Raw genomic sequence first — 21,512 nt, forward strand, 5'->3', positions numbered from 1 at the left:
TAAGACATGAGTCACGTAGTTGGACAACTGAGTGGCTTATTGACTGACTAACGTGTATTGCTTGGGACTGTGCGCTCCTCCTGTTAGCAAGTGATAGCATATTCTCATATATCTAATTGCCCACATCATTGGCACACTTCGACGGGCCCTTGTGCAGACAGCACAGTGTGGTGTGCAGTGTGTGGGCAAGTGAATCTATACAAGACCGGTCGATCGATGTGGAGGCGGTGTAACAGGTTCGACTGTCACCGCTTCTTAAAGAGTTGTGGAACTAAAGCCAAAGCCAGAGCTCCAGTAATGCCAAAACCAAAGCCAACTAAACTAAGTGCCAAAGGAGCGACACTAACAGTAAACTAAGGAGTGACATGAAACACAAAGGAGAAACATGAGTTTCACATCACTATCCTTACACAGCTAAGGATTTACATAATGTCCTCAAGGTGCATTTCTTAGCAGTACTTTTACTCATTATTCCACGTATTAAATTAATATATTGTACTAGCTGCTTGTGATATTTGTACATATGTAGCATATTCTATATAGAATTATTTATTATGTTGAATTACATTATGGATATATTATATAGGTATATATAATTACGTTAGAGGGTACTGACAGATTTCTGTAGCCTCGACTTATTTTCGGTTATTCATGGGTTATATAGTGAATTTCTGAAGTTTCAAACCACTTGTCCTGCCGTTCTGAGTTTACAATTTTCAGGTTTAAAAAAAAAAACAAGAAACGTGATGATTAGTGCTTGATTATTGCATTTTCACATATAATGATAAGCATTGAACATACTCTGTAGTTTTGTGATCTTGATATGAAACAGTAATTTTTCAAAAAAAATTCTCATATCAGGAAAGATGATGATGATTCGGAGTTTAATGGCGCAAGGGCAGCTTAGGCCATAATGCGCCAAGACAGATGTTGAGCATGTACTTAGACTAAAATTATAATGATTATATTAAAACCAGAGAGAAATCAAAAAGGCACAGTGAGAGAAATGGGATGGATTACAGATTATGCAGTTGACCGATGTCCTTAAAAAACTTAAAAACACGTATGATGGGTAAGAGAGGTTCATCCCCCACCAAAAGACCGGGATGAATTGGGAAATGAAAGCGGTAAAATTCATAAAAATAACGGTGACGCTCTACCTCGTAAAGTGGGCATGTAATGAGTAGGTGGAGTACAGTCAGCTGTACCCCACAATGCATGCATTCTGGCGGCTCTTCACCACGCAACAAAAAACCGTGTGTCAGATGTGTACGACCAAGGCTTAAACGACTTCAAATGATCCCCTGTAGGCGGTTTTCGACATTACAATAGGAGTATCCGATAGACTGCTTAATGAGCCTAAGCTTATTTTGATGCTGGGTGTCCCCGTGTTGCTGCCATGTGCTATTTATTTTCGTCCTCAAGACCCTGCGAAGGTCCTGAAGAGGGACATCAAATGAGCTAATGTAAGAGGAAAGCGCGGCTGTCGCAGCAGCATCTGCATGTTCATTCCCGGGTATCCCAACATGGCTGGATACCCAACAGAAGAACTATCGAAGACCTTTGCTCAATGCTTTGTTCACTAAGTATTGTGCAGTCAAGACCAGGTGGTTATTTTGTTTGTGTAAGCTACAGATAGCTTGGAGGGAGCTGAGGGAGTCACTGTAGATAACTGAAGATCGAATCTGCTATTCCAGAATATAGTTAACCGCCAAGATAATTGCATAGACCTCAGCACTAAAAATTGACACAAGGTTCATGAATCGACAGGATTTTGTACAAGATCCTGTTACCATTGCACAGGAAACAGCAGTAGCTGTTGTCGAGCCATCTGTATAAAAAGCTGTATGCTCTCCAAAAGTACCAACAAGATACATGAACTTCTGTTGGAAAACACACGGAGAAGTATCCTGTTTCCTATTTTATAAATTCTATCGAGGCAAATTTGTACTGCCACAGCTCCCACATCTGTCACCAAAGGGACCTCTTTTGCAGGAACAGCCCCACGGGTAATGATGGCTACTCCACCGGACGCACGGGTTGTGTCAGTTCGATCTTTCCGGAAAATGTTATACCTTCGAAATGGATTTTGTGTATGTGCATTTAGGTATGTTTCTTGGACACAAAAGCATATTGCATTGTACTTTTCAAAAAAGATCATGAATATCATCCAAGTTGGAAAGCAACCCACGACAATTCCATTGGAGGATTGTGTGGCCCATCAGAAGTACAGAACTGAGCCCTTTCGGCAAGCCCTTTCGCCATCACCACCACCACCACCACAGAACTGAGAAAAAGTGCATCAAATAATTTGTTATGCCGACCAGAAAGAAGGATTTCTATTACCTATAGCTGTTAGGTCTTACTCCTCTGGGGAGGAGTAATCCTTGGCTCCCGGGGTTTTCTTCTGGCCTCCGCTAAATCCTTCTCCGATATCTCGGGGAGAGAACCACTCCTCGAGAGGTTTCCCTTTGCGGGTGTCAGAAATGGTGAGCTCGTGCTCCCCAAGGAGAGCTCAGAGCTCGAATCATCATCACACTCCATAGAGCCCGCCTCTACGGAGGGTGATGACAAGGGTAGGACTGTTTGCGCAGTCACTACCGTAATTTCATCATGGGGCTTTGTTTTCACCCCGTTTTCACTTGTTAGTTGAGTTCTAGGTGTAGTGTCTGTTTGCGTGTGTACAGTTACCATCTTTGGTTTCTGTTGAAGCACTGCTGAGAAAAATGTCTGTGTAGCGAAAGCGGATACCCTCTTTCTTGTTTCGGGGTAGCTGATGTTTTCAGTAACCTTGATGCGTAGAATCTCTTTCTCTAATTTCCACTTAGGGCAGGACCTCGAGTAAGAGGGGTGATCACTAGTGCAGTTCACACAACAATCAGGCCCTCTACACTCTTTAGTATCATGGCCCTGCTGGCCACAACGAGCACTGCCTGCTCCTTTAGGTTTTCAAGGATCTCCTCTACTGGGACATCGATCAGCTTAGCAACAGCCACCACACCACGACACGTATTCAAAGTCTTATGCAAGGAAGCGCATATGGGGATACCAAGCATTTCTCTGGCGTTCAGTATCTTTTTGCAGTCTGCCTCTGATGTGCATTTGATGAGGTCACCAGATCGCAGTTTCTTGATTTCGGTGATGTGGTTAGAGAGGGAAGACACAGCCTTCTCAATAAAGAAGGGCAACATTTTCCCAAGTGGGGTACTTTTTCCTTCTTCCGGAGAAGTAGCAGACAAGACTATGTATTTCGACAGATAAAATTGTGCATTCGATCGCAGGGGAAGAGAAATGTTTAACCATACAGGTTTGATTGCTAGGCATTCCACAAGGTCACCCACACTTCATGCCTATACATGTGGGAAGGTTCCGGAGTTTTCAGAAAAACCCGTCGGCCAGGGCCTGACCAAGACCCTGACCGCCACTGTTCAAGGTTTCTACCCTTCACCTCACATCCCGTCGGCACGGTACGGATAACACCTTAGGACTGGGGGCTGGGGTCTGTGGTGGCGCCACTCACCAAACACCAGCCGAAGCCGGTGCCCCCTGCGGGGTATCAGGAAAGAAGTCGAGCATCTCAGTTATAAACTAATACAATATATTAATGTAATGCAGTCACACAGGAACATAGTAGGCCCCGGAGAGGAATGAACATGTTTCATTTCTGTGCATTTTATGGCGTGCTGGACCACTGAAGATGCAGGTGAAGGAGGCAGGTGTCGCGACTGCGATGGAAGCGAAAGATGGACGTGCGATATTTATCGCTTCTCGGCCTTTTCGCTAAGATCAAAGTGATTACAGTTGCGTTCATCGATTTCAAAAATCGAGCACCGGAGTTCGTCGTTTCATACGTCGTCTCCCGGGACGAAATGACAGCGCTTCGCGGTCTTGGAAAAGACCATGCTGATGATGATGATTAGGGTTTTTTCGCGCATCGACAACTATGGCCATAATGCGCCAAATGCTGGTGAGTACATTAAACTGAGTTAAAATATACTGATGTAATTAAGCAAAAACTGTGTTTGTAAATAAAACAAACTGTTGTAGTCTAAAATGGACAAGTTAAAACCTCAAAGCCTATTGAGAATATTAATGTATTCTAAAAAATGCAACACCTTTTTGAATGGCACAAGTGGTTCATCACCCAGTAACAGGGTCGGGTGAAGTGGCAGGTAGTACTTATAAAATTGTGAAAAGTGTTTCTTGCGCTGCTCCTCAAAAGAGGGACATTGTACAGAGAATGTGTAAAATTGTCAGCTAAACCCCTACAATGCACACATTCAGGAGGGTCTTCACGTGGAAAAGACCATGCGTGTAACGTGACAGTGCCGTCAAGTACGTTGGTGGATGTAGCAGATGTAGTCAGCTTAGACTATGTCTTCAGTGTACAACATGTGGGCGAAACTTTGTTCCAGGTGGTAGTTGGAACAGCGGCAGCAAGCAGTCGAATCCTCGAACGTGGCTACATACAAGTAGGAAGTCTGCGAGTTAACACCGAGCCAATTGGTCCACGCATCGTTCTCGCTGCATGTAGGTATCTACCAGACGCTTTCAGACATATGTCGGCACAGTTCCCTTAGAAGTCGGCCCAGGACGCACATTCCCCCAGGGCGTGAGTCGTGACGTTGCCCACATACGGAGGCCGACAACGGCAAGCCCTATCATCACCACCACCACCAGGTATCTACCAGCTTACGACGCAACAGAACACTTTCTAAAGCCCGAATCCCATAACAAGCGACACGCGGCAGATACACGCGAGAAGCGACAAAATCGACGTCACTGCCGCCACACGAGCGTCAAAAAAGCTTTGTCGCGGCTGAATATTTCTGCATCTACTCCCAGTAGATATTTGTAGCATGTCGCTGACTTCGTTGCCTGTTGTTTGACCAGCTAGTTTTGGCGGCGTGAAACAAGAAATGAACGCGTGGGCACGGGAAAGGGTGGAGAGGGCAACCAACAAAGGTAGCAGACGAAGAAGTGGGCGGGGCGTTGGGAACTTCAACCGCAGCGCGACTGCGTTACGGCGAATATTACATAACACCTTCATTACAAGTTCTCCTCGTTTTGACGAATGAAATACTATTTTTGGTATATTTATGGCAATTTACAGCTTAGCTCGAATAAAATAAGCATTGCTTCTCCAAAAACATCATTTCTCGGTGACGAAATGTCGCTGCTCAAATGGACCAGGAGGTCGCTCCATGACCAGACGCGACAGCGACAAATTCTGCAGCGCGTCGCGTGTCGCTGTTATAGGGTCCGCGCTTAAGTGAGCTTCGGCGTTATAGTAAGGCGTCTGAAGTCACGCTTTTGATGCACAAGGAATCGTCAACACTTGAGAACAGGAGACAGGGTGATCAAAATTGAAATGTACGTCGACAATCCAATTCCGAACTTGCTTCGCGTCAGTGGTCACAGAGTGACATTTAATTACCTGGGAGTGAAACGTGTCTGCAAAAGGTGCAAAGCTGAAGGGCGTTATAAGGACGCGTGCTGCACCCTTTTTTGCGACAGATGTACGGTGTTCGGACATGAGAAGGAGAAGTACAAAGCTCCGTGTAGAAGGTGCAAAGGTACACATGCAACCGCTTAGTGCACGGTTCGTAAAGGGTATGCTAAAGCTCTGATTCGTTCCATTGCGGATTTTCCTCCACTGCCGCATGAGGGGCAAAAAACTCAAGGGGTCACGCAAAGAGTTTCACTGCAGGCATTCCAAAAGGTCACCCACACTCCGTGCCTATACATGTCGGAAGGTCCCGGAGTTTTAAGGGAAACCCGTCGGCCAGGGCTTGGCCAAGACCCCGACTGCCACCGTTCAAGGCTCCTACGCTGCGCCTTGACGGTACGGATAGCACCTTTGGACTGGGGGCTGGGATCCGCGGTGTCCACTCACCAAACATCAGCCTACGCTCATGCCGGGGTCATCAAATCAGATCGCTAGTGTTCTGTATATCACGAGCCCTATGTAGAGGACGGTGGACTGCCTCTACATGAGCCCCGACCGGCGATGATGGTATGCCACGGAGAGGCGGTGACGGTGGCCTATCTCCATGGCCGCGCCGGTGGAACTGAAGCCGGTGCTCCACGCGCGTGGCCATCGTTGTCGTCGTTGTCGTCGTCCGCTACAGGGGTCCCCCGGCCGTCAGATGCGTTGCGGACGCATCGCAAGAGCTGGAGTTAAGGGCGACCGTGGTAGGCGTATAGACGTGGTGACGTGTGGTCGAACAGGGGCACGGCACACGTTGGCGGCGTTTCAGAGGGGATGAGGACGGGAACAGCATCCGTGTGTAGGTAGTCATCCTTGTGGTAGGTGTGGACGGGAACAGCGATCCGTCGCAGAGAGAGTGAGGCGCTCGGTGTCGTGGTCCTGGGGTGCCGCGACCGGCACGGGAGCCGAAGCTCGATAGTCCCAGGTGGAGTGAGTGAGGTGCCGAGACGGGCTTAAGCGTGCCGAGGCGGCGGCTGCCGCGACTGCCGCAACCGGCAGGTGAGCGCAAGGCTCGAGTGTCGCGGCCGGCAGTGAGAAGCGTGAGAAGACTTGAGCGAAGAGAGAAGCGTAGGTGAGAGAGAGCGAAGAGTGCGGTAGGAGTGAAGGTGGGCCGTGTGTGCCGGAGGTAGAGCTGCTCGATGGCGTGGTCAGAAATTTGGGATGGTGAAGGGCCGAATTGCTCCGGACGTGATCTTCTTTGTCCGGGTCACCAAATGTAGAGGACGGTGGACTGCCTCTACATGAGCCCCGACCGGCGATGATGGTATGCCACGGAGAGGCGGTGACGGTGGCCTATCTCCATGGCCGCGCCGGTGGAACTGAAGCCGGTGCTCCACGCGCGTGGCCATCGTTGTCGTCGTCCGCTACACCCTGGCTAATCTCCCTTTGTGAATCAGGGATACTAGACGAGGAAGAAGATGAAGAGAGTGCTCAAACTTCCATTGGTAGAAAGCGAAGCGAATTCCACGTGAAGCTTGGTGAAGGCTGCTTCTCCGATAGCTCCTGCGGGAAACGGTCTGTTAGCGAAATCGACTAAGGGCCGGTTTCACCAACGCTGGTTATGAGTTAAACCGAGATCAAGGGTCCTTAAACTAGAGGTTAACCACCAACCCTGTTTCACGAACGCCGGTTAGCCAAATCTCCCGTTAAAGTTGACGGATTTCTTGATCGCTCGTCAACGGCCCGTGAGTTAGATATGGCGGCGTTTGTATTGCGGTATTGCAGCGGAAGATTTCGTGGCGGATTTGTGCTTCAGAAGAGAAATTGGTCTGGTAATGAGCATCGTTTCGCAGGGATGTGTCGCAGATGTTGTGAATAAAGTACGTGGATTATCAGCAGCATCGGACTTTTGTACCCCATATGTTAGAGTACCTGTCCTTTCATTTCAAGCATTACTTGCTATTCTTGTACATGAATAGCTTCATTTCAGTCGAACAGTATATGTTGACAGCTTTCTTGGGTGTTGGGTGAATGTAACCAGTTCGCACCTCGTTACGAAGGCATACGTGTATGCGTGCGTGTGTTACCGTCTGCGATTATAAACAAAACATAGTATGCGCTGACACAAAAGAAAACTTATTGAAAAACGTATTTTCACATAAGCAACGCGCGTAAAGAAAAGTAGGTTTACATGGTAGGGTATTCATTAAAAATTTTAATTATTATGATCGTCTTCAGTATAAATATGTGTCGTCTGCTACCGACAGAAGGTAACCACTTCTGATGCAAAGCCATGGAGTACTTCGACGAGGATCTGGAAGATCTACACCTGAGTTTTCAAGTTCAGCCGTCACGATATTATCCTAGGGACACCACGGACCCTTTTGTAGCCCTAAAAGCAAAGGACAATGCTTGGATTCTATGACATTGCAGGCTTTCCTGGAGTCATTGGAGCAATTGAGTGTACACACGTAGCAATACAGTCACCAGGTGGTAACACAGCAGAGCTGTTCAGAAACAGAAAGGGCTACTTTTCAATTAATGTACAGTGTGTATGTGACGCTGACTTGCGGATCACCGACATTGTTGCTAGGTGGCCTGGTGCTACCTATGATGCCACAATTTTTGACAGCTCGAGAATTCGAGCCCACCTCGAGACAAACTTAGGAGGTCATTTGCTCGGGGATGCAGGATATCCTTGCAGGCCCTATCTGCTTACACCCTTAGCAGCACCTAACTCTGCTGCAGAAAAGAGATATCAGAATAAGCATGTTGCAACAAGAAACACTGTAGAAAGACTCTTTGGTGTGTGGAAGAGGAGATTTCCTGTGTTGAAGATGGGGCTACGTTTGAAGATTGACACTACTCTGGCGGTGATTGTTGCAACAGCGGTGTTGCATAACATTGCTCAACAAAAGGACAATTGCATGCCTGACATTTGTGAATCAGTTGTCGAGCATGAATCAGTTGATGTTGTGTGGAATGGTCCTTTAGAGCCAGGAGCCACAAGCGCTAGAGCCCAAATAATTGCAAACTTTGCAAGGAGCCATGAGGATCTGCAGCAGTTGCTACATGAATGATGATAAGCAGGACATATGAAAGATGCATAAAATGCAGGCTAGCTGGCTGCATATGGTGGAACAGGTATACACACATGACAACATATTCTCAAACAAAACAATTGTTTATTTCAAACAAGGTGACTGTAGGCAAAGAAACCTCAGAAGAGTAAAGTGGGTTCATACAGGGGGCACACTTACACAATTTCCTTTGCTCCTAATCTCTATAAACTCCTACAAGGGGCTTTCTGTCTTAGGTCTTCCCTAAAATTTTGGCATTCCTGGATGCTTTGTGAGTTCAGAACTGGTAACACTGGAATCGACATTTTGGTTATACAGTCAACCCCTCGATTTATGAACCTTCGATTTGTGAATTCCCTTGTTTTATGAACAGGAGCACGAGGAACCAAACATTTTACATGCATTTTTCCCTCGTTTTATGAACCTCGATATTCGAATAACGAATGGAATTTCTGGGAACCAACTAGGAGTTGCCTAGCGTTTTTGCCCTCAATTTATAAACGGATCGTTCCGGTGTCAACAGAAACCTTCAAAGGGATTATTCCGTTGTCTTATGAATGACACCGGAACGGACAAATCTTTTTCCAGATATTGCACCCTTGGTTTTAACCCCTCGAAATCCGAATAAATGGGTTTCCCTGGGACGCATCAGGGATGACCAAGTGTACAGCAGAAGGCATGGTCGAAAGCAAAATTACACAATATACTGCATTATAAACACAGTCCCAACTCGCAAATACTGTTTCGTCAGCTCGATAGTACTGACTTAGCGGAATTTTCTATTCATGAATCCCTCGATTTATGAACGATTTTTCCGGGAACCGAGGGTGTTCATAAATCGAGGGTTGACTGTAATCTGATAATTTTTGGAGCGGGCAAAAAGTCTCTTGTGGAAGCTCACAGACATAAGCCGCAGAGGGAATTGTGTCAGTGAGCCCTTCATGTTCTCTCACTCACTCTTCTGAAGTTTCTTGTCCTAAGGTATTCAATGTGATTTTGCAGCAATAAATGCATTGTCGTAGAGGATATAGCCATTGTGTGTTCCCACACTCATGTATTTAATTTTCTTCGTTTTATTTCCAAATCCAGCTGAGCTGACTCAAGGAGTAAAGCCTTGTACTCGGTGTCCATCTGTGCGTGAATCAATTTTTCCTTAGCTATGGATTCCTCGAGCTTTGCTACGTCCAACCTCTTCTGGTTTAGCGTGATTTTCGATTTTGCCAGTTTTTTGTACCACAATGCAGATCTCTGTGCTGGCTGCATCACAGAGCGTCGAGGTGGTGCAGGCCTCCTACGTGACGAGGTGTGGTGCACTTGCCTGCTTGTCCCTGGGACACCTGGTAGACATGGTGCTCCTGCTGTAGCGGCTAGACTTTCAGAATGAGATATTTCTGTGGTGGCCTGGCCTGTTGAGGTTGAGGTGTCTTGTTCATGTCTGCCCTCATTCCACAGACCTTCACTGCTGAGACATGCCTCAGAATCAATCCGACGCTCCTGTAATATCGAAAGAAGAATGCAGGCTTTGCATCAAGATCTATGATGTAGATGTGGGCTAGCTGGCAGACAAACTAAATGATAGGCAAGCCTAGCTTGGCTTGCCTATGAATGCATTGCATCAAGGATGCCATTTTGATTTTCATATGAGGTCCAATGCCAGGAAGAACAGCAAGAAGAGCAAATGTTTGTTCTTTGCCTTGTATAAGTCTCTTGTACAGGCCCCGACAAAAGGTTACGGAACACTGCAGTGGTGTATCTGAGCGACACGGTTGCTACAAACAGGAGCAAACAGACTCACAAACAGGTGACCGGGTACTCGACGCACCACTCAGTAAGTGTGTCCACTCCCATTTGCCGCTAGGGTGTTGCTGAGATCAAGAAATACGCCGCTCTAGTGTTCCGTAAACTTTTGTTGGGATCTGTACATCTCATAATATTTAAACCCCTGAGACTAGGGAAGTATGAAAACAAATGACAAGGACAAAGTGTCCCAGTTGAGACTGTCGATGTGTGTTTTATGCCTTCCTAGTCTGTGGATTTTCATATTACGAGTTCTAATCACCAGCTCACTTGCTTTTTAGCCATTCTCTCTCGAACACGCCAGCAAAATGTTTTCAGCTCTACAGAACATAGCATCACTGAACGGAGTAAAAGACTTACCACAGGAACCTCATTTGTACTTGTCCCATTGATAATGACATCTAAAAATAAAGAAGGTCAATTCCATTCACCTGAGAATTACGCATATCCAGGATAACAAAATAACTGAGCAGGTGTAAATACCAAATATTCTTGAAGCATACGAGTCATAGGAGTTCTGCAGTGGCTGTAGATTTCCAGGTACCAGAGAGGCAATCTGTGTAGAGGACGGTGGACTGCCTCTACATGAGCCCCGACCGGCGATGATGGTATGCCACGGAGAGGCGGTGACGGTGGCCTATCTCCATGGCCGCGCCGGTGGAACTGAAGCCGGTGCTCCACGCGCGTGGCCATCGTTGTCGTCGTTGTCGTCGTCCGCTACAGGGGTCCCCCGGCCGTCAGATGCGTTGCGGACGCATCGCAAGAGCTGGAGTTAAGGGCGACCGTGGTAGGCGTATAGACGTGGTGACGTGTGGTCGAACAGGGGCACGGCACACGTTGGCGGCGTTTCAGAGGGGATGAGGACGGGAACAGCATCCGTGTGTAGGTAGTCATCCTTGTGGTAGGTGTGGACGGGAACAGCGATCCGTCGCAGAGAGAGTGAGGCGCTCGGTGTCGTGGTCCTGGGGTGCCGCGACCGGCACGGGAGCCGAAGCTCGATAGTCCCAGGTGGAGTGAGTGAGGTGCCGAGACGGGCTTAAGCGTGCCGAGGCGGCGGCTGCCGCGACTGCCGCAACCGGCAGGTGAGCGCAAGGCTCGAGTGTCGCGGCCGGCAGTGAGAAGCGTGAGAAGACTTGAGCGAAGAGAGAAGCGTAGGTGAGAGAGAGCGAAGAGTGCGGTAGGAGTGAAGGTGGGCCGTGTGTGCCGGAGGTAGAGCTGCTCGATGGCGTGGTCAGAAATTTGGGATGGTGAAGGGCCGAATTGCTCCGGACGTGATCTTCTTTGTCCGGGTCACCAAATGTAGAGGACGGTGGACTGCCTCTACATGAGCCCCGACCGGCGATGATGGTATGCCACGGAGAGGCGGTGACGGTGGCCTATCTCCATGGCCGCGCCGGTGGAACTGAAGCCGGTGCTCCACGCGCGTGGCCATCGTTGTCGTCGTCCGCTACACCCTGGCTAATCTCCCTTTGTGAATCAGGGATACTAGACGAGGAAGAAGATGAAGAGAGTGCTCAAACTTCCATTGGTAGAAAGCGAAGCGAATTCCACGTGAAGCTTGGTGAAGGCTGCTTCTCCGATAGCTCCTGCGGGAAACGGTCTGTTAGCGAAATCGACTAAGGGCCGGTTTCACCAACGCTGGTTATGAGTTAAACCGAGATCAAGGGTCCTTAAACTAGAGGTTAACCACCAACCCTGTTTCACGAACGCCGGTTAGCCAAATCTCCCGTTAAAGTTGACGGATTTCTTGATCGCTCGTCAACGGCCCGTGAGTTAGATATGGCGGCGTTTGTATTGCGGTATTGCAGCGGAAGATTTCGTGGCGGATTTGTGCTTCAGAAGAGAAATTGGTCTGGTAATGAGCATCGTTTCGCAGGGATGTGTCGCAGATGTTGTGAATAAAGTACGTGGATTATCAGCAGCATCGGACTTTTGTACCCCATATGTTAGAGTACCTGTCCTTTCATTTCAAGCATTACTTGCTATTCTTGTACATGAATAGCTTCATTTCAGTCGAACAGTATATGTTGACAGCTTTCTTGGGTGTTGGGTGAATGTAACCAGTTCGCACCTCGTTACGAAGGCATACGTGTATGCGTGCGTGTGTTACCGTCTGCGATTATAAACAAAACATAGTATGCGCTGACACAAAAGAAAACTTATTGAAAAACGTATTTTCACATAAGCAACGCGCGTAAAGAAAAGTAGGTTTACATGGTAGGGTATTCATTAAAAATTTTAATTATTATGATCGTCTTCAGTATAAATATGTGTCGTCTGCTACCGACAGAAGGTAACCACTTCTGATGCAAAGCCATGGAGTACTTCGACGAGGATCTGGAAGATCTACACCTGAGTTTTCAAGTTCAGCCGTCACGATATTATCCTAGGGACACCACGGACCCTTTTGTAGCCCTAAAAGCAAAGGACAATGCTTGGATTCTATGACATTGCAGGCTTTCCTGGAGTCATTGGAGCAATTGAGTGTACACACGTAGCAATACAGTCACCAGGTGGTAACACAGCAGAGCTGTTCAGAAACAGAAAGGGCTACTTTTCAATTAATGTACAGTGTGTATGTGACGCTGACTTGCGGATCACCGACATTGTTGCTAGGTGGCCTGGTGCTACCTATGATGCCACAATTTTTGACAGCTCGAGAATTCGAGCCCACCTCGAGACAAACTTAGGAGGTCATTTGCTCGGGGATGCAGGATATCCTTGCAGGCCCTATCTGCTTACACCCTTAGCAGCACCTAACTCTGCTGCAGAAAAGAGATATCAGAATAAGCATGTTGCAACAAGAAACACTGTAGAAAGACTCTTTGGTGTGTGGAAGAGGATATTTCCTGTGTTGAAGATGGGGCTACGTTTGAAGATTGACACTACTCTGGCGGTGATTGTTGCAACAGCGGTGTTGCATAACATTGCTCAACAAAAGGACAATTGCATGCCTGACATTTGTGAATCAGTTGTCGAGCATGAATCAGTTGATGTTGTGTGGAATGGTCCTTTAGAGCCAGGAGCCACAAGCGCTAGAGCCCAAATAATTGCAAACTTTGCAAGGAGCCATGAGGATCTGCAGCAGTTGCTACATGAATGATGATAAGCAGGACATATGAAAGATGCATAAAATGCAGGCTAGCTGGCTGCATATGGTGGAACAGGTATACACACATGACAACATATTCTCAAACAAAACAATTGTTTATTTCAAACAAGGTGACTGTAGGCAAAGAAACCTCAGAAGAGTAAAGTGGGTTCATACAGGGGGCACACTTACACAATTTCCTTTGCTCCTAATCTCTATAAACTCCTACAAGGGGCTTTCTGTCTTAGGTCTTCCCTAAAATTTTGGCATTCCTGGATGCTTTGTGAGTTCAGAACTGGTAACACTGGAATCGACATTTTGGTTATACAGTCAACCCCTCGATTTATGAACCTTCGATTTGTGAATTCCCTTGTTTTATGAACAGGAGCACGAGGAACCAAACATTTTACATGCATTTTTCCCTCGTTTTATGAACCTCGATATTCGAATAACGAATGGAATTTCTGGGAACCAACTAGGAGTTGCCTAGCGTTTTTGCCCTCAATTTATAAACGGATCGTTCCGGTGTCAACAGAAACCTTCAAAGGGATTATTCCGTTGTCTTATGAATGACACCGGAACGGACAAATCTTTTTCCAGATATTGCACCCTTGGTTTTAACCCCTCGAAATCCGAATAAATGGGTTTCCCTGGGACGCATCAGGGATGACCAAGTGTACAGCAGAAGGCATGGTCGAAAGCAAAATTACACAATATACTGCATTATAAACACAGTCCCAACTCGCAAATACTGTTTCGTCAGCTCGATAGTACTGACTTAGCGGAATTTTCTATTCATGAATCCCTCGATTTATGAACGATTTTTCCGGGAACCGAGGGTGTTCATAAATCGAGGGTTGACTGTAATCTGATAATTTTTGGAGCGGGCAAAAAGTCTCTTGTGGAAGCTCACAGACATAAGCCGCAGAGGGAATTGTGTCAGTGAGCCCTTCATGTTCTCTCACTCACTCTTCTGAAGTTTCTTGTCCTAAGGTATTCAATGTGATTTTGCAGCAATAAATGCATTGTCGTAGAGGATATAGCCATTGTGTGTTCCCACACTCATGTATTTAATTTTCTTCGTTTTATTTCCAAATCCAGCTGAGCTGACTCAAGGAGTAAAGCCTTGTACTCGGTGTCCATCTGTGCGTGAATCAATTTTTCCTTAGCTATGGATTCCTCGAGCTTTGCTACGTCCAACCTCTTCTGGTTTAGCGTGATTTTCGATTTTGCCAGTTTTTTGTACCACAATGCAGATCTCTGTGCTGGCTGCATCACAGAGCGTCGAGGTGGTGCAGGCCTCCTACGTGACGAGGTGTGGTGCACTTGCCTGCTTGTCCCTGGGACACCTGGTAGACATGGTGCTCCTGCTGTAGCGGCTAGACTTTCAGAATGAGATATTTCTGTGGTGGCCTGGCCTGTTGAGGTTGAGGTGTCTTGTTCATGTCTGCCCTCATTCCACAGACCTTCACTGCTGAGACATGCCTCAGAATCAATCCGACGCTCCTGTAATATCGAAAGAAGAATGCAGGCTTTGCATCAAGATCTATGATGTAGATGTGGGCTAGCTGGCAGACAAACTAAATGATAGGCAAGCCTAGCTTGGCTTGCCTATGAATGCATTGCATCAAGGATGCCATTTTGATTTTCATATGAGGTCCAATGCCAGGAAGAACAGCAAGAAGAGCAAATGTTTGTTCTTTGCCTTGTATAAGTCTCTTGTACAGGCCCCGACAAAAGGTTACGGAACACTGCAGTGGTGTATCTGAGCGACACGGTTGCTACAAACAGGAGCAAACAGACTCACAAACAGGTGACCGGGTACTCGACGCACCACTCAGTAAGTGTGTCCACTCCCATTTGCCGCTAGGGTGTTGCTGAGATCAAGAAATACGCCGCTCTAGTGTTCCGTAAACTTTTGTTGGGATCTGTACATCTCATAATATTTAAACCCCTGAGACTAGGGAAGTATGAAAACAAATGACAAGGACAAAGTGTCCCAGTTGAGACTGTCGATGTGTGTTTTATGCCTTCCTAGTCTGTGGATTTTCATATTACGAGTTCTAATCACCAGCTCACTTGCTTTTTAGCCATTCTCTCTCGAACACGCCAGCAAAATGTTTTCAGCTCTACAGAACATAGCATCACTGAACGGAGTAAAAGACTTACCACAGGAACCTCATTTGTACTTGTCCCATTGATAATGACATCTAAAAATAAAGAAGGTCAATTCCATTCACCTGAGAATTACGCATATCCAGGATAACAAAATAACTGAGCAGGTGTAAATACCAAATATTCTTGAAGCATACGAGTCATAGGAGTTCTGCAGTGGCTGTAGATTTCCAGGTACCAGAGAGGCAATCTGTGTAGAGGACGGTGGACTGCCTCTACATGAGCCCCGACCGGCGATGATGGTATGCCACGGAGAGGCGATGACGGTGGCCTATCTCCATGGCCGCGCCGGTGGAACTGAAGCCGGTGCTCCACGCGCGTGGCCATCGTTGTCGTCGTCGTCGTCTCCGCTACAGGGGTCCCCCGGCCGTCAGATGCGTTGCGGACGCATCGCAAGAACAGGGAACAGCGGGAACAGCGGGAACAGGGGCACGGCACACGTTGGCGGCGTTTCAGAGGGGATGAAGACGGGGAGAGCATCCGTGTGTAGGTCATCCTTGGGGTAGGTGTGGACGGGAACAGCGATCCGTCGCAGAGAGAGTGAGGCGCTCGGTGTCGTGGTCCTGGGGTGCCGCGACCGGCACGGGAGCCGAAGCTCGATAGTCCCAGGTGGAGTGAGTGAGGTGCCGAGACGGGCTTAAGCGTGCCGAGGCGTCGGCTGCCGCGACTGCCGCAACCGGCAGGTGAGCGCAAGGCTCGAGTGTCGCGGCCGGCAGTGAGAAGCGTGAGAAGACTTGAGCGAAGAGAGGAGCGTAGGTGAGAGAGAGCGAAGAGTGCGGTGGGCCGTGTGTGCCGGAGGTAGTGCTGCTCGATGGCGTGGTCAGAAATTTGGGATGGTGAAGGGCCGAATTGCTCCGGACGTGATGTTCTTTGTCCGGGTCACCAAATGTAGAGGACGGTGGACTGCCTCTACATGAGCCCCGACCGGCGATGATGGTATGCCACGGAGAGGCGATGACGGTGGCCTATCTCCATGGCCGCGCCGGTGGAACTGAAGCCGGTGCTCCACGCGCGTGGCCATCGTTGTCGTCGTCGTCGTCGCCGCTACAATCTGAATTGTTGCACTGGAGAGCGGTGATGGTTGTGGACCTCCCCCAGTGCGAAACACTGCATTCCGGTGCTTTGCTAGCTCCTTACGGGATTTTTTCTTTTGATTTTCGTAGCAGTGCTTCAACTGCTCAGTGACCTTCAAGTGCACAGTTGATAGTGGTTAGCTTCTTCCACGTAGCGTTTTTTTTTTTTTTTTTGCTGAACTGTCTTCCCATCAGTTTTCTTGTTTTCAATTACAGTTCTGTATTTACTGACGAGGTCTAGCAGAGTAGATATCTCACTTTCGGTAAAATTCGGGCTTCGTTTCGCCATCGTGGGAAAATAAATAGCAGTACCTATAAGGCAGAGCTTCGAAAATGCTGTCGTCTGCGAAATAACAGACCATAGTAACAGGGAAGATGATTGCAGATTAGAATAATTGCTAAAAACGAGTGAAAAACGCTGTTCTGCCTCTTTTATTGCAAATAAATTTACAGGCTCTTGTACATGCAAGCGTTCCTAATTATGTCTGCTTCTCAGTGCTGCTTGTAGTACAGTAATGCTATCTCCACGGAGCCAGGCATTGTGGGAGGGGATGTAGACAAGCTTACGAATTGCTTACCGCAGTACAGACACGTAAAACAGCAAAGATACACAAATTATTTTCGTGGCACACCGGTCGGTAGCATGGATCGACGCAAACCGAACACAGTACGTCACACAATCTCCAAAATCCGTGCACAGTTGTTTGCAGTCATGACTTCAGCGTACAGCGTAGCTGTATGTTGAACGTAAGCAGCTTGGCAGCACAGTGTGGCAACATCTCCTGACTCGAAAACTTACAATCGTCGCACACGCAGTAACCAGGATATCCGCACTGTAGCACTCGCAAGGAAGTTGTGTACGCACACCAAAAATATCCTAATTGTTGTACTTCGGGTACTGCGTAGATGCAAGAAGCCGAGAGAACGGAGAACAAAAGAGCTCCCATGCTGCCACCTGGCGACCGTACCGGAAACCAACAATCTAACCAATGAAACTCGGTCTACATGCCAGAGAACCCGATTAGTAAACTGGTCATCCTAAACTCGTAGTTTGAGTTCGTGAAACGCAGTTAAGTTAAACTGCAGTCAGCGTCATCGCGCGCCGTTAGGTGATCTCAGTTTAAGGCTAACTTTAACTCGCGTTGGTGAAACCGGCCCTAAGTGACTTTGCTCTTGGCCTCTAGGTCTGCCACTTGCCCATACCTTGTTGGTGACCGTCGGTGTCGAGGTAAGGGGGTTTGGCCGGCGCTCCCCGCGGTCGTAAGATGCCGGTCAGCGGCGGGGCGGACCTGTACTGGTCCGCGTCCAGCGACATTGGTTCCTTCCCTTTGGAACACTTCTTAGAGAACGTGCTCTCTGCCATTCCTGTTGTTCTAATGCCTACGAATGGGTCTACCATACGCTCTAAAAACCCTAAGATACTTATTCAGTGCCTAGAGGGCGTAACTCCCGATTTTAAGGATATTAATGAGGTACGTCAGTACGGAAAAGACGGCATCGTTTGTAGGTCCTCTAACCTGAACGTGGTTCGGTCTTTGCTCCAAACCTCTACATTCGGAGGCCTTCCTGTCAAGTCCTACATTCCCCATCACTTAGCGTCAAAGGGGTGGTGAAGGGGGTTGATGTCTCGTTGCCTGCCAATGAGCTCCTTGACCTTTTCCCCCATCTCGGGGTGCTTGAAGCTTACCGGTGTAGCGCACCCGGTAACGACAGTCGTGTAGCTACAGAGTCAGTCATAGTGACCTTCGCGGGGCACAACTGTCCTTCGGAGATAAAGTCGTGGCCGCTGATATTTCGCGTCGACTTGTTCAGACGTAGACCGCTGCAGTGTAAGCGCTGCTACCGCTTTGGCCACGTCACTAAGCACTGTAAGTCCGAGATGCGCTGCCGGCGCTGCGGTGATTCCCATGACGAATCTGCTTGTTCCCCTGATTCCTCTTTGAAGTGCTGTTTATGTGGAGGCGATCACAACGCTGATTTCCCGGCTTGTCCCTGTCGCGATCAGGAAATAGCTCTCTTGGATCTTATGGATTCACGTCACTGCTCTCGTGTCGAAGCTGCTTCTGTGCTTAAGGGTCGTGGTGATTCGTTTGCCGCTAGGACTCAGGCTTCCGGGTTTGCCCAGGAGTGACTTGAGAAAATGATTAGTGATGCTGTGGAGTCCGCTGTCGTCAAGCTAAAAGAGGACATTTGCTCTCTCAACTCCCTGCTAGCTTCTCTAACTGCTGCCCTCCAGGACACTGTGTCCTCAGTGGCGCGAGTTGCTTCTGCGGCTCGTGGTCCTGGCGGCTCGGTGTCAGCCGAGGCAACTCCGCCTCTAGGTTGTACGCCCATTTTTGCTCGCCCCCCGGGTGACTGCCAGGATTCCGAAATGGATTCCGACATAGATTCCGTACGTTCCTTGCCCAAGCGCGGTGCCTCCCCTGCTGCTTCAGGATCGGGCTCCCCTCAAGGCAAGCGCAATAAGAAAGGTTGTAAACAGCAAGTGAGTAGTGACGTCCTTGCCACCGCCGTTGCTGAATCCATACTCGCTGATGGATAGCCTTCGCATACTCCAATGGAACTGCTACTCTGTACTCAATGGCCTTCCAGACCTTAACACACTAGTTTCCTCTTGTTCTCCAGATGTTATTTTAGTTCAAGAGACTTGGCTTTCTGCTTTTCGGTCCTTTTCTCTTCCCGGCTTTCATGCGTACCGCTTAGACCGACCAGCTGGCTGCGGTGATGGCCTGCTGACACTTGTTTCCACATCCCTCATTCACTCTTCCTCTGTTTTCTATGAGCAATCATCTCTAGTCTGCGAAGTGCTCGGCGTTCGCCTTGCCTCGCCGTCCCTGAATATCTCTATCATCAACGTCTATTGTCCTGGTGGCTTTCTCTCCGCCGGGCACGTGGAAGCTGCCGTGGCCAAGGCTTCTGGTGATGTTTTAGTAGCCGGGGATTTCAACTCCCACCATGTCCAGTGGGGCCATAACACTGACTCGCGAGGCCGGGACTTGTGGGCTTGGATTTGCAGGCGAAACCTTTCTGTGGCTAATGATGGATCGTCTACGTTTCTCCGAGGGACTGCGCGCTCTGCGATCGACCTGACCTCGTGCTCTCCCCGGATCAAGCTGTCTTCGTGGAGGGCCATCGATTCGTCCACCAACAGCGATCACCTACCCATTTATTTCGAGCTCCTGTCCTCCGAACTGTCTCTATGTGGTCCCACTGTAATCGCTCTCTGCAAGAGAAGAAACTTGCTTCATTGTTGCCTGGAAGCGACGATCTCCCTCCTCTGGACAGGGTAAATCTCGTCTCTTTCCTATCTCTCTCAATCTCTGCAGCAGTCCACTTTTAGGGTGGAGAAACGTACTTCCTCAAGCTGTGCTCCTTGGTGGACCGGTGACTGCACAAGAGCCTACAGACGCCGCAAGGCTGCCTGGAAACAAGTGCTCGCTAACACATGCTACGCGAACTGGACACATTTCCAGCGTCTCAAGGCTCTTTATAAACGCACTATTGCAGCCGCCAAGCGTGACTTTTATTCGGGTCGCAACTCATTCCTCTCAGCTCCGAACTGCAGGAAAGCGCTACACAGACACATTGATTTTATCCGCAGATCCTTCTCCACAGCACCCCCCGCCCTAACCGTCCTTGCCGATGCCGACTCTAGCTCGCGCCTCGAAGGAGTCGCGAGGGGGCTTGCTCTGCGGTTCTCGAATGCGGTAGCCGTCGTATTACCTGCCCTTCCAGCTCCATCCTCTGGGTTTCATGCTGTCTCCCCCAAGGCTCTTTATAAACGCACTATTGCAGCAGCCAAGCGTGACTTTTATTCGGGTCGCAACTCATTCCTCTCAGCTCCGAACTGCAGGAAAGCGCTACACAGACACATTGATTTTATCCGCAGATCCTTCTCCACAGCACCCCCCGCCCTAACCGTCCTTGCCGATGCCGACTCTAGCTCGCGCCTCGAAGGAGTCGCGAGGGGGCTTGCTCTGCGGTTCTCGAATGCGGTAGCCGTCGTATTACCTGCCCTTCCAGCTCCATCCTCTGGGTTTCATGCTGTCTCCCCCGCGGAGCTGGAATGTGCTGTGGGGGCTCTTCCTAACAGTGCTCCCGGTCCTGACGGGGTTAGTGCAGCGGTGGTTAAGCACCTTTGGGCGAACCATCGATCTGTATTGCTGAATATTGTGAATTTGTCCTTGGAGCACGCATGGATCCCCCAGGACTGGAGGCAGTCTCGAATTGTCGTCGTTCAGAAGGTGCCCTCCAGGGGCCTCTCTCTCGACAATATTAGGCCAATCGCACTGACGTCACTCCTTTGTAAGACTGTCGAGCGTATCATTCACCGCCGACTATCGGCGTTTGTAGAGTCCTCTGGTGTTCTCAACCAAACACAGCGCGTTTGGTTGAGACCAACCTCAAACCAACACAGTTTTCGCGAGCATTGCTCCATTTGGTTGGCCCACACCAGCCTCGAGTGCCAGATCCGCCTCGCCCGCGAGAGGGGATTTCTCTCTGGGCTGGTGGCTCTAGATGTTGCTAAAGCCTATGACAGCGTAGAGCATTCGGTGCTCCTCCAGGAGTTAGTGAACGCTAACACTCCCCATTTCCTGATTGCTTGGGTCATGGCCTTCCTCTGTGATCGCTCGTTCTTCTGCTCTGCTGGTTCCTTAGTTTCTTCATCTTACCCCCAGAGTAGGGGTGTCCCCTAAGGATTGGTGCTCTCTCCTATATTATTCAATGTTTTGATGAGCTCCCTCCCATGTGAGCATTACAACTTTTACGTATGCGGACGACATTGCTTTCTTTGCTTCGGCGCCCTCATTGCCTGAGTTGTACGCTAAGCTTAAAGCCTACCTGGACACCCTGGCAGCCTGGAT

General features: G+C 48.7%; 1 protein-coding gene and 1 long non-coding RNA gene across 2 annotated transcripts; both read right to left on the bottom strand.

The window, feature by feature from the left end:
* Positions 1–8,741: 8,741 nt before the first annotated feature.
* Positions 8,742–11,741, bottom strand: LOC135372191 (uncharacterized). The gene is made up of 3 exons (XR_010415865.1): positions 10,792–11,741; positions 10,669–10,709; positions 8,742–10,005 (listed from the first exon to the last, which is right to left on the bottom strand). It is a non-coding gene; the product is annotated as an uncharacterized LOC135372191 (long non-coding RNA).
* Positions 11,742–13,641: 1,900 nt separating this feature from the next.
* LOC135372188 (uncharacterized) lies at positions 13,642–16,607 on the bottom strand. The gene is made up of 3 exons (XM_064605880.1): positions 15,692–16,607; positions 15,569–15,609; positions 13,642–14,905 (listed from the first exon to the last, which is right to left on the bottom strand). Exons 1-3 carry the CDS (start codon positions 16,067–16,069, stop codon positions 14,779–14,781), a joined length of 546 nt encoding a protein of 181 aa, XP_064461950.1. The 5' UTR covers positions 16,070–16,607; the 3' UTR covers positions 13,642–14,778.
* Positions 16,608–21,512: the final 4,905 nt, after the last annotated feature.

The sequence above is a fragment of the Ornithodoros turicata genome, unplaced genomic scaffold (genome assembly GCF_037126465.1).
Source record: "Ornithodoros turicata isolate Travis unplaced genomic scaffold, ASM3712646v1 Chromosome13, whole genome shotgun sequence".
In the NCBI taxonomy this organism is placed as follows: Eukaryota; Metazoa; Arthropoda; class Arachnida; order Ixodida; family Argasidae; genus Ornithodoros; species Ornithodoros turicata.